The following is a 13,618-nucleotide window of genomic DNA, read 5'->3' as shown; positions in this document are numbered from 1 at the left end:
TTTACAACCAAAAGTGAACTTTAATCTACTGTTTAAGTGATTAATTAATGATGTTTAATTTACTAATCGGATTAAAATTGCTTTGGCAGTCAAATTTAATAATGCCATCATTTTTACCACTATAAAAGGCGTTAAACAACCACATGAATCCAGCAGTATTTAGGTAAGGAATTTTAATATGATTAGTGATTTTTGAACCAAAGGTGCAAATATTTGAGAACTCCAAAAGAATGTAACATCTGGTAGCGTGATTCAGATAAAAATTATACTTAACGGTCAGCGCTCAGTACACGCTACCAGGTCGTTAAGTCAGTCACTCTATGAGGAGTCTTTCGCACGACCTACTCACAGAGTCTCGAGAAATTGTGCGAAGCTAGGATATTTTGGCTCCCATCCAAGTTCCGCACGAGTTTTAGAGTTGTTCAATTTCTTACCTAGAGGATCTGATGTTCCTGCCAACCAATAGAAAGAAAATGTCATAAAGTCGGAGCGTTCTCAAATGGGGTGTTTAGAAACTTGCAAAACGCACCCTTATATAAATGAGTGACACAATCCCGATATGCAAGTTTACCTGTAAATGCGTCAAACTTCTTATCATACTTTCCACTCCTGTTAACCAATTCCATTACTTCTTGCCTGAATGCATATAACATGCCATATTAGCAACAGTGCTTTGATTTCATTTATGCTGATTCTGTTAGATGTACATCTTATGAAAATTGAGTTAAATGGGAACCTGGACAGAGGGTGATTGTCACAGCCAAGAAAAATCCTACCACGAAGATTCTTCTTTAGTATAGCAATTGACAGTGAAGCAGCATCCTGTGGAGGAACATGAAACATTGCACTAATTCATATTGGCAGACAAATGAACCAAACTAAACCACAATAAGGGGAAAAATCCTTATGATAAGTTTAAAAGTCATTTGAACTAATCATGCAGTGAACATGATTGACAGGGATTACCTCATAATGTATGAGATTAAGGATGTGATCTGGCCGAACTTCAAGAGTCCCTTTCTCCAACCAGTACGTATGGGCACCTCTATCTACCTTGTAATGCAAGTTAAGGTTGTTCTTACACACTGCATTTCCATTACCATAACTTTGAAGATATGAGCAGATTCAACCCTAGGTAACACTTGGAAGGATATATAAAGTCCAGCTAGTCTAACAACACAGCCACCAGCTTCCAGCACAACTTTCTCCGATTTGAGTAGATTATCTGTTCTGGGGCTTCTCCCAATGGGTACGGCTGGAGTGTCCTATAGAGCAATTAAAACTCATCATGTAAAGAGTAGAATCATATATTGAAGTTTTGAGATAAAGACAACATAGGAATATATATCAGATTTACTATTTGAAAGGATTGTAATCAGAAAGTTGCCTGTCAGGCAGATTACATACCTCATCACAGTATCCATTATCATTGCAGTCATATGGAGCAGAGCTTGAAGTAAAAAGGAAGCACCCTTCACCATTCCAATTTAAGGTTGCTTCTCTATTGAAATTGGTTACACAAAATAAATTAGAACTTGGCTTCTATTATGTTACCAATTAGTACATAGAGTAAATATAAATAACTTATCATGATTAAATAAATATATTTTGGTGTATTAAAATGATAACACAAAGACATGCTATTGTAACCCTATCGGCCAATCCTAAGCTTTGACGAGTATAACTTATCTGATTGACGAGTACAGTCAGTCAGATGCATTGTTAACATAAAAAATAAACCCATTACAGTCCTAAGTGACTTCCAACGGGGATCATTTGCTGCAATTTTTCTAATATTTACATATTGCTCTTAAACTCTGCAAAAAGAATGTATAGAACCTGCATGCTGTGAATTCAAGACTTTCTTATGCTTACCTGACTTCACCAGGGTAATCTACATTTCTAGATGGAGGAGCACAGAAGATGACATAGGGAAACTTATGAGTTACTTTGGTTTCCTTCAGAGATGGAGTAATCCCCATCTTCTTTAACTCTTCATGATGATTGCTCGTAAGAGTCTGTCCATAAATTTGAGAACCTGGATGTTCCTGCAACATTCAAGCGCTCACCTTTAGAGAAGTTTGTCAGTTTTGACATACAGGACAACAATGTAAAAAGGCAAAGGCCCATAACACTAGGATAAAGCCTGAATTCATAAATTATCTCAACGACAATTTTAAATTTAGGCAGATCAAGTTAAAAACTTAGCTTCCCAGATCAAGTTACAACACATGGCACAGCTCCACCAGATAGATTTTATTGTTTTAATGCAGAAAACTCAGCAAACAATAATACTCATCGTATATTTGGTCCAAAAATTACCTCTCGCCACTTTTCAGCTATTATACGCCCCAAAACTCCTGGTCCAACTATCAACAAGTCATTAGCTCCAACTGCTCCAGTAGATGAAGCTTCCAATTTGTTGTCAGGCGCACCTTCGGACATTAAGCACAAATTTAATAGACTGATTAACAACTTGAATCAAAACACCCTTGCAAACACAAACAGTACTACTACTTTTCATCACAAGCACAAGGCATCACTGCATCTGCACTAAATTATAGTTCATTCAATTATACAAACAAAATTCACATAACAAACCAGCCAATAACAGCATAAACACACAAACTGATTAAATCCCTCCAAGAAACTAGGCATTGTGAATTTTGTGTCAGAGTCGAAGCTGCGAGCAAGCATAAGGCTACTGTAGTATCAATAGAGTAGAGTGAAAAACAAACTAGCTCTCTCTGATATTCTCAAGCCGATGTCATCATTTCTTAGGTAAATGCTGAAGCCAGAGAAATATCACAAAAAAAACGGTCAACCACAGTTTGTCATTTCATCAAAACAAAAAACAAACATGAACAAATGAATTAAAATAAATCAACTATCATCCAAAACAATCTCATAAGAATACAGCCTTATCCACAAACATACAATTAAACAGAGCACCACAATACAACCCTCAAATCTCAAGTATTCACATAACATATACGAATACGATCCACTCCTTCACACGATGAGCTCGAAGAATTAATCCTAACGCAATCATTCACCAAAAACATCTCGTAAAATGCGAGCAAACGCTCAGCTGCAATACACTTCAGCACAATTCTGCAAAAATTCAATCATCCACGTATTCCGCGATAATCTCAATTGTAATTTTGTAACACAATCGAAGGAGATATTCAATTCAAGCGATAATTTAACTCAATTGAGAGTACCGATGGTGGATGAAGCTCTAGCTCTGGAAGAAGCGGCTGCGTCCATGGATAACGACGTCGTGAGAGGAGTCCGGGCGAAGGAATTGGGGTTGAAGGTCGCGGGAAACGGAAGGGAAGCAGAATTGAGGTTGTTAGGCCTAAGAACATTCGCGATGAAGTCAGTGCAGTTGGTTAGACTGCTCATTTTTTTCCAGATTTTTTAATTTTCTTTGTGGAATAATCGATACGATTAATGTGGGAGAAACAGGCTTCGGATTTCAATCAATTCATAAACTGTGATTAATTGGAGGCGCATCAACTGCAGAGGCCGAAATCCTCTTAGCCACTAGGAATTCGACAGCTGGACTGTTAATCTACCTGTATCACTTCTATCTGAGAAAATTTTCGATAGAATAATAAACTTTTCAATTTGAATATTTTCTTTCAAATAAAAAAATATTTTGTTCATAAGTATACTATTTTTCTTGGGTGTTTAGTTCTAGTTTTTTGCATTTGTTGGTGTTTCTTCCTTATTTATAGGATTTAGTTGGAATGATGAATCAATCGATTTCATAGTTGGTCATGAGGATAAAAAAACTACATTAATACTCCCTCCGTTCCAGATTAAGAGTCACTTTTTGCGATAAAAGTCCGTCTCAGTTTAAGAGTCACATTTAGAATTTTTCATATTTGATCATACAATTTTACTTCATTGTTCATCAAAATTACATTAAAATGTCATTATCTACATTAAAATAAACAAATAAACATCTTTTAATCCAAAAAGTCAAAAGGGACTCACCTTCATCAATCTCACTTCATTTATTACACACTCCATCATCTCATTTCATTTATTACACACTTCAACTCTTTCATAAAACCCGAGCCATAATAATTAAGTGACTCCTAATCCGGGACAGAGGGAGTATTCAGTATTTGGAGTTGCTTTTGACTTCATAGGTATGACAATTTCTATCTTAATCCATTATAACTAGAATATATTATCATTCTTAGTTTATTAGTAGTACCTATTACCAGTGATGATCATCACGCCGTTGTCTTTCAACGGCAACAACAACCTTCTTATTCCTTGAATCATGTTTCATTGATCCACTTTTGATTCTTTAATATGTTTCGTTGATCAATCGCTGATGTTAATGTAACTTTGGATGTAATTGATACACATTTACCTTATTTTGAAATTATAATTGTTTAGAGGCTCTCGGCGTTTGATTACGCCCTAGTTGCTAACCTAACTCCATGAGACAATTGCACGAAAACGTTAAAAATAATACGGAGTATATTAAATTAAGTACTATTAATGTTTAAATTTATAATGATAAACATTTAATCAAAATTCATGACTTTGTCGTTTTATTTCCAACTAACTGTCATGCTTCTTACATATATGCTGCCAAACACATGATTGAAAGGCATGATAAAATGACAATGTGTTAAGTAACAACTTAACCTACCTAAACAAACCTAATCATGTACTAATTTTATATTAATATATATTGTTGATGTTGAACTTGGAACGTAGACAATCAGTTATACTAGTATTGATGTATATTTTGGTAATTTTGTACAAATGCCATCATGAAAGGCCTCTTATTGAGTCAATGTCAAATTTATCCCAACTTATATTTTTCATATAAAGTGAATGTCTTTGTTGACACATTTGACACATATAACAAAATAGCATGTGTCAACATCATCAATAATGTCAATACGATCAAAGATTATGTTTATATATCATTTTCATAATTGTATATAAAGATTTAACAGCTCAAATAGTTGAACCCATGTATTTAATAATGTTGGGTCATGAGTCATGACTCATACCATATCAGATATATATAGATGAATATTCTTCCTTTTATTCTTCCAAACAATATAAACTAGTATTCGAGTATTTCAAAATTCAAACCATCAAAATTTTTATGACAATATCTTATGCTTACTCTAGCTTATATAGTTTTATATATAAGATGATATTTCAAGTTATAAAATGTTCATTTGGTTCAATTTATTTAGTTGCAACCCACACACACGCACACATACTTGAGCTCGAATGCTAACTTACTAATAAACGAACAATATCTTATCAACTAAGTTGTGATTTATTATTTATTTATTTTGATCTAATTATTGGTCGAAAAAAATATAGTCACTTATAAAAAGTTTAATAAAATGAAAGTCATATTTTTCGTCCACAGAACCAGCCGTGTACAATATAAAATACTTGTGACGATAAATTTGAATCATGAACAATAACCTTTAGTTTTAGTGGTTTCAAATACGTATCCTAAATAATTAAATGTTCGAAGCATAGTGATGAGGGACATGCATGCTTATAATAATGTGAAATATGTAAAATGTGCTATTAATATTTGTTAAGCTATAAAATGATTTGGGGGACAACCTTGGATTCATTAGAAAGCTTTTGCACTTTTGTAGCTATATATATCACTTTATTTTGAGAATTAAAGCGTGCTCCCTTCGTATCGCAATATAGACTCTTGTTTTTATATAATGAAAATTAATTTTGTTAAATTTTTCACTATGTCTACTAGATATCTAGGAGGATGTAATTAAATCAGGTAGTCATTAGACTCGAGCCTTGTTCACTGGGGCAAATCTATCTCTCCGAAACCAACTGAGTTACGCCCTGTCGGGCAAAGTTTAATTTTCTACTATCACAAATTTCAACACTAGTATAGAAAAATTCAATTTACGAGTATTAATTTACCAAGCAAGATGCTATTATAAAAAAAGGAATTTTTTTTTGACATAATGTTTCTATGATATACTTTTATTTCTATTTTTTACAATTATATTTTATGTTCTGACTATTTAATGTAACAATCAATCCCCATAATTATGAAAATCAAATTTGACAAATATATTCATCCAAAAAACTAGTACTACATATTTATACCCTTTAAGCATCACTCAAATTTAATAAGGTCTAATGTTCTATCAACTTGGATATTATATTGACTTTTTTCTAAACTGATTTTCACAGTTGTCAAAACGCATTTACTTATAGGATATTATAATTATTCTTCACAGTGAAATAAACTATACCATGAAAAAGATATTAGGCCTTAAAATCATGATTAAAAAACGATAAGATCATATCCATTTTTTAATCAAGTGTCTCGTAAATAAGGTAAAAGAATATTGAAATTCGTAACTAAAACACCTAAAATGGAAATATTTAATTAAACCGGTGGAATGACTAAATGCTACCTATAGTATATTACGAATTAGTTTGACCTAATCTCAATCATGTTAAATCTTGGGCCATTATTTTATATGACAGTTTCTTTATATATTCAATTATTCACCATTCAACAATCTTTATTAAAATTGCTAATCTCAATACATAGTTGATTAGTTGTACTACTAAATATAATAAAGTGTATGATCTCTAAACATTTTTATATGAATCAAATCTTCACTTAAATCAAAGTATACAAGGTCTCCCATTATAGAAAAGAAAAACCCAACCAATTAAAAGCTATTTTAATTAGAAGTCATTTTTATTGGCGCACTAACATTTTCTATTTACAACATAAATTAATTCTACTAAAAAATATGTTTGGTTGAAAATGAACAGGAAACTATGGTCCTACTTAGTCAAACAAACATTTTCTTTCCTCTTTTCCTTACTTGTAAATTAATTGTATCTTCACAGTTTAATTTCTCTTTAAAGAAAGATTTACCTAAAATATTTATCATAACATCTCCTAAAAATAAAATCAAAATATTAGTATAGCTGTGTTGACTTATTACTGCACACGTCAGCAATTTACATCTCTCTCTCTCTATCTTTCTCTCTCTAAGACAAACACACATCTTCTTACAGTAGAGTAGATCTGCTGCTTGATCATTTTCAAGACTTCATTTTTTCTTACCAATTCAAAAAAAAATTCCCAATTTTTGACAAACTGAACAGTGAGGAATTTTCCCTTTTTGCGTAAGCTCACTGTGATCTATCTTCAGTCCCACACAAAGCAGAGAGCAATCAAACCACTACAAGTATTTTTTTTTTCACTGTATAATAGTATTACTGTCTTTGCTTTTTGTAGGTATATTTGCTTCTTAATTATTCTTGTTGCTCCATAAGCTGTGGGGTTTGTTCAAATCATAATTGTTGCTTCTTCTTTTGGGGCAGCGACTTAATTGAACATTTCCCCTTTTCCCCTTTCCTTTATTCTTCTCACCGGAGTGCAAGATCATAATTTAGTTAGGAATTGCTTGGTAAAGATTTCATTTTTATTGAATTTAGGGCTGCCCATTTGCCTAATTTGCCCAAATTTGATTGATCTGGTTTGAGCCTTGAATATTTTATGGTGAATCTTTGATTTCTTGGGGTTTTGAATGAGCTGTGTGATTATGTTGTGTGGTGAGATATGAGAGTTAGGGTTATTGTGAAATGGGGTGTGTATTTGGGAAAGAGATTTCGTCGTCTGAGCGAGGTAGTGGAGATGTAGCTGGAAAGGGGAGAGGGAGAGGGGAAGAGAGGGATTCTGGGAGGAAGGAGAAGGTAGTTGTTGGATCAGTAGATAAGGCAGAAGGAGAGGCTGCTAGTGTTGGTGTTGATGGTGGAAGCCAGGCTCCGAATGGCCGGGATAAGGAGGAGAGGAAGGAAGGGAGTGCTCGGCAGCCTAGAGGCGAGAGGAGACGGTCTAGGCCGAATCCGAGGCTGAGCAATCCTCCTAAGAATGTCCATGGTGAGCAAGTGGCTGCTGGATGGCCTTCTTGGCTCTCTGCTGTGGCAGGCGAGGCGATCAATGGGTGGACGCCTCGTCGTGCTGATTCGTTTGTAAAGATTGATAAGGCAAGTGGCTAATGAATGTGGTTTGGTTGCTACTTTCTGTTTTTGTGCTATTTCATTTTATGTATTAATGGTTTTTTTCCTGTTTATGTTGTGTTTTTAGATTGGGCAAGGTACTTATAGTAATGTGTATAAAGCTAGAGACGCTATAACGGGGAAAGTTGTGGCCTTAAAAAAGGTTAGATTTGATAATTTGGAGCCCGAGAGTGTGAGGTTCATGGCTAGGGAGATTTTGATCCTGCGTCGTCTGGATCATCCCAATGTGCTGAAACTGCAAGGATTAGCGACATCAAGGATGTCGTGTAGTTTGTACCTTGTTTTCGATTACATGGAGCATGATCTGGCTGGTCTTGTTTCAAATCCCGGGATCAAGTTTACAGAACCTCAGGTGTGGTGATCTGCCTCTGTTTGTTCTATTAATTCGACTGCTAGGAGATTCGAAACTGTTTTCCTTATGTTTCAATAGTTTGATTGGTATGTTAGGTCAAGTGCTACATGAATCAGCTGTTGTCTGGCCTTGAACACTGTCACAACCGCCACGTCTTGCATAGAGACATTAAGGGCTCGAATCTCCTCATCAGCGATGGAGGAGTTCTTAAGATAGCCGATTTTGGATTGGCTTCCACGTTTGATCCCAATCACAAGCAGCCCATGACTAGCCGTGTGGTCACTCTGTGGTATAGGCCGCCCGAGCTGCTTCTAGGGGCCACCCACTATGGTGTAGGTATTGATTTGTGGAGTGCCGGTTGCATTTTAGCAGAGCTATTTGCCGGGAAGCCAATCATGACGGGCCGGACAGAGGTAACCTTTTATTTTATCAATGTTAAACCGATCATTGAAAACAATTCATACTAACTCCTGCTTGTTCACATGATCATCGGTGAGACTGATTGTCGTCTCTGGCGTGTTTTGCTGTATTCTTATATCTTGAATGGTTGAATCTAACATGCTCACTTGTATTTCTTGAATCTTTAGGTCAATTTTTAGTGTCACTGTTGATTTTATAGCCATAACGCGACGTTATTATTGTAAGCGTAGGTGGAACAACTTCACAGGATCTTCAAGCTATGCGGTTCTCCACCTGAAGAATATTGGAAGAAGTCGAAGCTTCCTCATGCGACCATATTCAAACCACAGAATTCGTATAAAAGATGCATAAAGGAGACGTTTAAAGATTTCCCTCAGTCAGCATTGTCTTTGATTGATACTCTACTAGCAATTGATCCAAGCGAACGACAAACTGCTACGGCTGCGCTGAAGAGTGAAGTAAGCTTCTCTGCCTACCTATCTTCTCTCCACACACTAGAAACTGCTAAATCTGTTTATTCTTTCAATCGATATGTATTTGTGAGGATCACATTTGGAGATAAAAGACAATAACATGGATTCTCTATTTGCCTTCTTGCAGTTTTTCACAACCAAGCCGTATGCGTGTGAACCTTCCAGCCTTCCGAAATATCCACCTAGTAAGGAGATGGATGCCAAGCGTCGTGATGAAGAAGCTCGAAGGTCTGGAAAACTATCACCATACAAAATTCTGTGTTACCATTGTAGTTGTCTTGATTTTGCTCTGATTTTGCAGTTTGTTTCCCTTTTTTGTTTACTGTGATCTATTATGTGTTGCTTTAAGAAACCTAACGGCATGGTTTGCACGATTGTAGGCTAAGAGCTGCTGGTAAAACTCATGCTGACGGTGCAAAGAAACCTCGGGCACGTGAAAGGGCAATGCGGGGAGTTCCTGCTCCCGAAGCCAATGCTGAGCTTCAGTCTAATATTGATGTAAGCTGTTAAACTTCTTCTATTATTCGGAACGTTTATGCATTTTTTTCGTACCATCTCTTTCGTTACACATTCCATACGTATCTCAATGGATTGTGTTTCTCCCGGTGATTTCTATCATTCTATGTATTTGACATAGTTAGTGCCAAGAATGTAATCAAATGCAAACTCTAAATATTGTACAAACGATCTAGACTGTTAGAAAATGTCAACAGATGACAAAATAGGAGCAACAGAAAATTTCAACACAGTGTCAACGGTTGATGCTGTGTAGATATTGTGTTGACATTTTTTATTGTTACTATTTTGTCAACTGTTGATATTTTTTGACGGTCCAGATCATAGTTTGGATTTTGTACAATATACGAGTTTGCATTTTATCACTACCCGTTAGTGGCATTTATAAACACTGGTTTGGGAGTAACTATTGCCTTGTTGAAGCAGAGACGGCGTCTGATTTCCCACGCCAACGCAAAGAGCAAGAGCGAGAAGTTCCCTCCTCCGCACCAGGACGGAGGGCTTGGCTACCCTCTGGGGGCATCTCAGCACCTCGATCCGAACTTTGATCCTCCCGACATACCCTTCAGCTCGACTAATTTCTCGTACCCTAAAGACCCGATGCAGACTTGGTCCGGCCCGTTGGCGGATCCTGCTGGCGTCGGAGCCCCAAGAAGGAGGTCGAAACCATCGAAGGATAGTCGGAAGGACAAGAACTCGAGCCGGAATAAGGAGAGCCAAGACTTGTAATGGAACACACACTCTCTCATCACATGCTTGAAAGAAGGTGCAGATTATTGTGTTATAGTGTATCATCTTTGGCGGGAAAATTTTTCCAAACTGTTTTAAGAGGTAACATATGTGAAAATATATCTTCTTGTTGATGTCATTTCTTTATTTTGCAACACAGACTACTTTTATTATACATTTCTAATGTCAAAACTTAATTCATTTTTTTTAAGCTTTTGCAACAATATTGCATATTTCTTGATGGGGAAATTAGTTTGTTTTAGTTTAAGGATTCTTGATTTTGTGTTACATGGTGTAGAAATTTAATGAAAGTTGGAAATTAAGTTGGAGACAGCTCATGGAGGGATAATTGTGTAAAATTCAACCTCCATCTATTGAATTTGTGAAGAGAAAAGATAGGTGAAAAAATTAAAATACTTATGAGATGGGAGCAATAAAATTGCAAAAACATAGGAAAAGAGAAAGCCAATAGAAAAGGAAAATGTGGAGTTTATGTTGTTTAAATAAATGATACGTGGACATGTTCATGCAACAACATGCAATATGTTCCAAATTCCACCGTCTCATACTCACATAAATACAATCAAACACTCCCTATTTTCATTTTATTTGGGTTTCATATTTAGGCAAAAAATTGAAGTTATGAAGCCACTGAGTGGGCATGGTGGGCCGGGCCCGGGCCCGGGCCGGAGATCGAGCCTACTACATGGTTGTTTCTACAACTTGTGCACTGCTATCTGTTCCTGGTCAGTATTTCTTCTCTCCATTTTTTTGGTAAATCATTAGAAAATCATGAAGTTTGTAAAATTATGGTCAATCTCCCATTTTTTTATTGTATCATTATATAGATTTTGAAGGAAATAATAGTACATGATTTGGAAGCGGAATTGATATTTTAAAAAAATTATATATCACTCATAAAAATTATTAATTGAATATGAAAAATACTCCTAGTATTTTAGTGTATAATACTCCTAGTATTTTAGTGTTCAATTTACACATACTTTCTCCCAGATCTATGCAAATGATTAGTTGAAAAAAAATATCAAAATTATAATATACACGTCCATCCTACAATAATTGTCACACTTCATTTTTTTTTATTATAAATAGTAAGTAGGTCTTACATCCTATCAACTCACTGAACTCACATTTTATTATAAAAACCAATATAAAAAAATTATAAAACTAATATAAAAAAGTGGGTATAACATTCCACCAACTTATCCTACCAATTTTTCTTTAATAAAAGTGACAATTATTGTGGGACGGAACGGAGGCGGTACTAATTAGGTATTTTTAAATAATGAGATTGACCAGATATTTAATCAAACCAGCCCATTTACTTATTAAAATTTAATTCATATTTGAAAGCTCTACATTTTTCATTTTTTTAAAAGAGAAAAAAATTGTGTTTTCTTGAATTAATTTGCATGTGGTAGCTGCTATGTATTCTCTTGTTGCTGGCTGTTGGAAGACTGCTTTGGGGGGCAGCGTAGCTTTCCCTGGCCGGCGTATGGATCGCCGGAACCACCACCGCCGCCGCCGACGGTGGTCACCGGGCATCACCATCATGGGATAATGGGCTCTGTTATAGGAGGCCCACCGGGCCCACCAGGCCCATATAGTCACCCCGGCCCATATGGTTACTCTGACGAACCGCCACCGCCTCCTTATAGTTATAGATGATTTTATGCATTTTTCTTCACTGAAATAATGTTTTTCCCTTTTGTTTATGACTTAATTATGTGTATCTACACCTTTGTTGTCGCATTTTTAATTTGATATCAATAATGTTTGTCTCACAAATTAGATTGGTTTTTTAAATGTTTTAATTATGTCCACCTATGTATATACGACTATGAGAATGAATATGTTGTGGAGTATGATTTTGAAATTTTAAATTAATGTGTGACACACTTTATACGCAACTAATGCATGTGATTAATAATATGCCAAATATCTAAAAACCACGATTATAATTATCATTGTATAATTAAATACATGGGGTGGATAGAAATAATCGCAAAAAACTACGAGCAATCCGTGCTCATATCAATTTTATAGTAAGTTGATTTAGTTGTGTTAATTAGTCACTAACAAATTGAAATATAAAATAAATTAATTGAAAATACGTGCATCTCTTATTTATGGATTTTTAGCCTTGTTTTCGAATCCCATTTGAGAACCAAAATTTTATATTTATTCACTTATCTCTTATTTATACTCTATTTTATATGTTTATTTAATGTAAAATACACGGAGAAATGAAACATTTGCTTTTTCACACATGTTTTGAAAAAATAAACTCCCTCCGTACCGCTTTAGCAGTTCCATTGACTTTTCAGCCATCTTTTTGTAAAAATGATAAAAAATAGTTAAAGTAGAGAAATGGTAAAGTAAGAGAGACAATAACGTAGATAAGACTCTTCTCTATATTATTCTCTATCTTAATTTACCATTTCTCTTATTTAACTATTTTTTATCATTTTTACAAAAAGAGACAGAAAAAGTCAACTGATCACGAAATGGGACTTCGAGGGAGTAATAAATAGTTAAAGTAGAGAAAAAATTAAGTAAAAAAGAGAATAATATAAAGGGGACTCTCCTCTACATTTTCTCTCTCTTACTTTATTTTTTCACTACTTTAGTTATTTATTACTCCCTCCGTCCACGACATTAAGAGTCTCATTTCTAAATGACGTGAGTTTTAAGAAATGTAAAGAAAAGTAATTGAAAGAAGAAAGTTAGTGGAATATGGATTTCACTTGTATATATTAGTTTTAAATGATATGTAAGTGGAATGAGTTAGTGGAATGTGGGGCCTCTTTACCATTTATGGTAATTATGAACCGGGACTCTTATTCGTGGATTTGGACCAAAAAATGGAAAAACGGAACTCTTATTCGTGGACGGAGGGAGTATAATTTTTTCAAAGCAAGTGCGCAAAAGTAAACGTTGCATTTTTAATGGGACGGAAGGAGTATTAGTTTATTACCAATTACCAACTACGCTATAATAAATACGCTATAATATTTCACTA

At 35.0% G+C, this 13,618-nt stretch overlaps 2 protein-coding genes across 2 annotated transcripts; one reads left to right on the top strand and one right to left on the bottom strand.

Annotated features, from left to right (window-relative positions):
- Positions 1 to 158: 158 nt before the first annotated feature.
- On the bottom strand, positions 159 to 3,462 carry LOC125217890. Its single transcript, XM_048119461.1, has 9 exons — positions 3,225 to 3,462; positions 2,323 to 2,435; positions 1,876 to 2,048; positions 1,408 to 1,501; positions 1,155 to 1,265; positions 967 to 1,056; positions 737 to 822; positions 572 to 636; positions 159 to 452 (listed from the first exon to the last, which is right to left on the bottom strand). Exons 1-9 carry the CDS (start codon positions 3,406 to 3,408, stop codon positions 346 to 348), a joined length of 1,023 nt encoding a protein of 340 aa, XP_047975418.1. The 5' UTR covers positions 3,409 to 3,462; the 3' UTR covers positions 159 to 345.
- Positions 3,463 to 7,108: 3,646 nt separating this feature from the next.
- On the top strand, positions 7,109 to 12,384 carry LOC125221763 (probable serine/threonine-protein kinase At1g54610). Its single transcript, XM_048124003.1, has 8 exons — positions 7,109 to 8,052; positions 8,153 to 8,437; positions 8,533 to 8,850; positions 9,088 to 9,315; positions 9,458 to 9,558; positions 9,711 to 9,828; positions 10,273 to 11,321; positions 12,018 to 12,384. The coding sequence occupies exons 1-7, from the start codon at positions 7,648 to 7,650 to the stop codon at positions 10,573 to 10,575; spliced, it is 1,758 nt and encodes a 585-aa protein (XP_047979960.1). The 5' UTR covers positions 7,109 to 7,647; the 3' UTR covers positions 10,576 to 11,321; positions 12,018 to 12,384.
- The last annotated feature ends 1,234 nt before the right edge of the window (positions 12,385 to 13,618 follow it).

This window comes from Salvia hispanica, chromosome 4 (genome assembly GCF_023119035.1).
Source record: "Salvia hispanica cultivar TCC Black 2014 chromosome 4, UniMelb_Shisp_WGS_1.0, whole genome shotgun sequence".
Classification (NCBI taxonomy): domain Eukaryota; kingdom Viridiplantae; phylum Streptophyta; class Magnoliopsida; order Lamiales; family Lamiaceae; genus Salvia; species Salvia hispanica.
The sequence above is the reverse complement of the archived record's forward strand: the minus strand, read 5'-3'. Positions and strand labels throughout refer to the sequence as shown.

Coding starts and splice junctions, on each gene's coding strand:
- LOC125217890 (XM_048119461.1), bottom strand. CDS start 3,408: ATGAGCAGTCTAACCAACTGCACTGACTTCATCGCGAATGTTCTTAGG. Junction 2,436..3,224: donor TAGAGCTTCATCCACCATCG/GTACTCTCAATT, acceptor TAATGTCCGAAG/GTGCGCCTGACAACAAATTG. Junction 2,049..2,322: donor TAGCTGAAAAGTGGCGAGAG/GTAATTTTTGGA, acceptor TGAATGTTGCAG/GAACATCCAGGTTCTCAAAT.
- LOC125221763 (XM_048124003.1), top strand. CDS start 7,648: ATGGGGTGTGTATTTGGGAAAGAGATTTCGTCGTCTGAGCGAGGTAGT. Junction 8,053..8,152: donor CGTTTGTAAAGATTGATAAG/GCAAGTGGCTAA, acceptor TTGTGTTTTTAG/ATTGGGCAAGGTACTTATAG. Junction 9,829..10,272: donor AGCTTCAGTCTAATATTGAT/GTAAGCTGTTAA, acceptor TTGTTGAAGCAG/AGACGGCGTCTGATTTCCCA.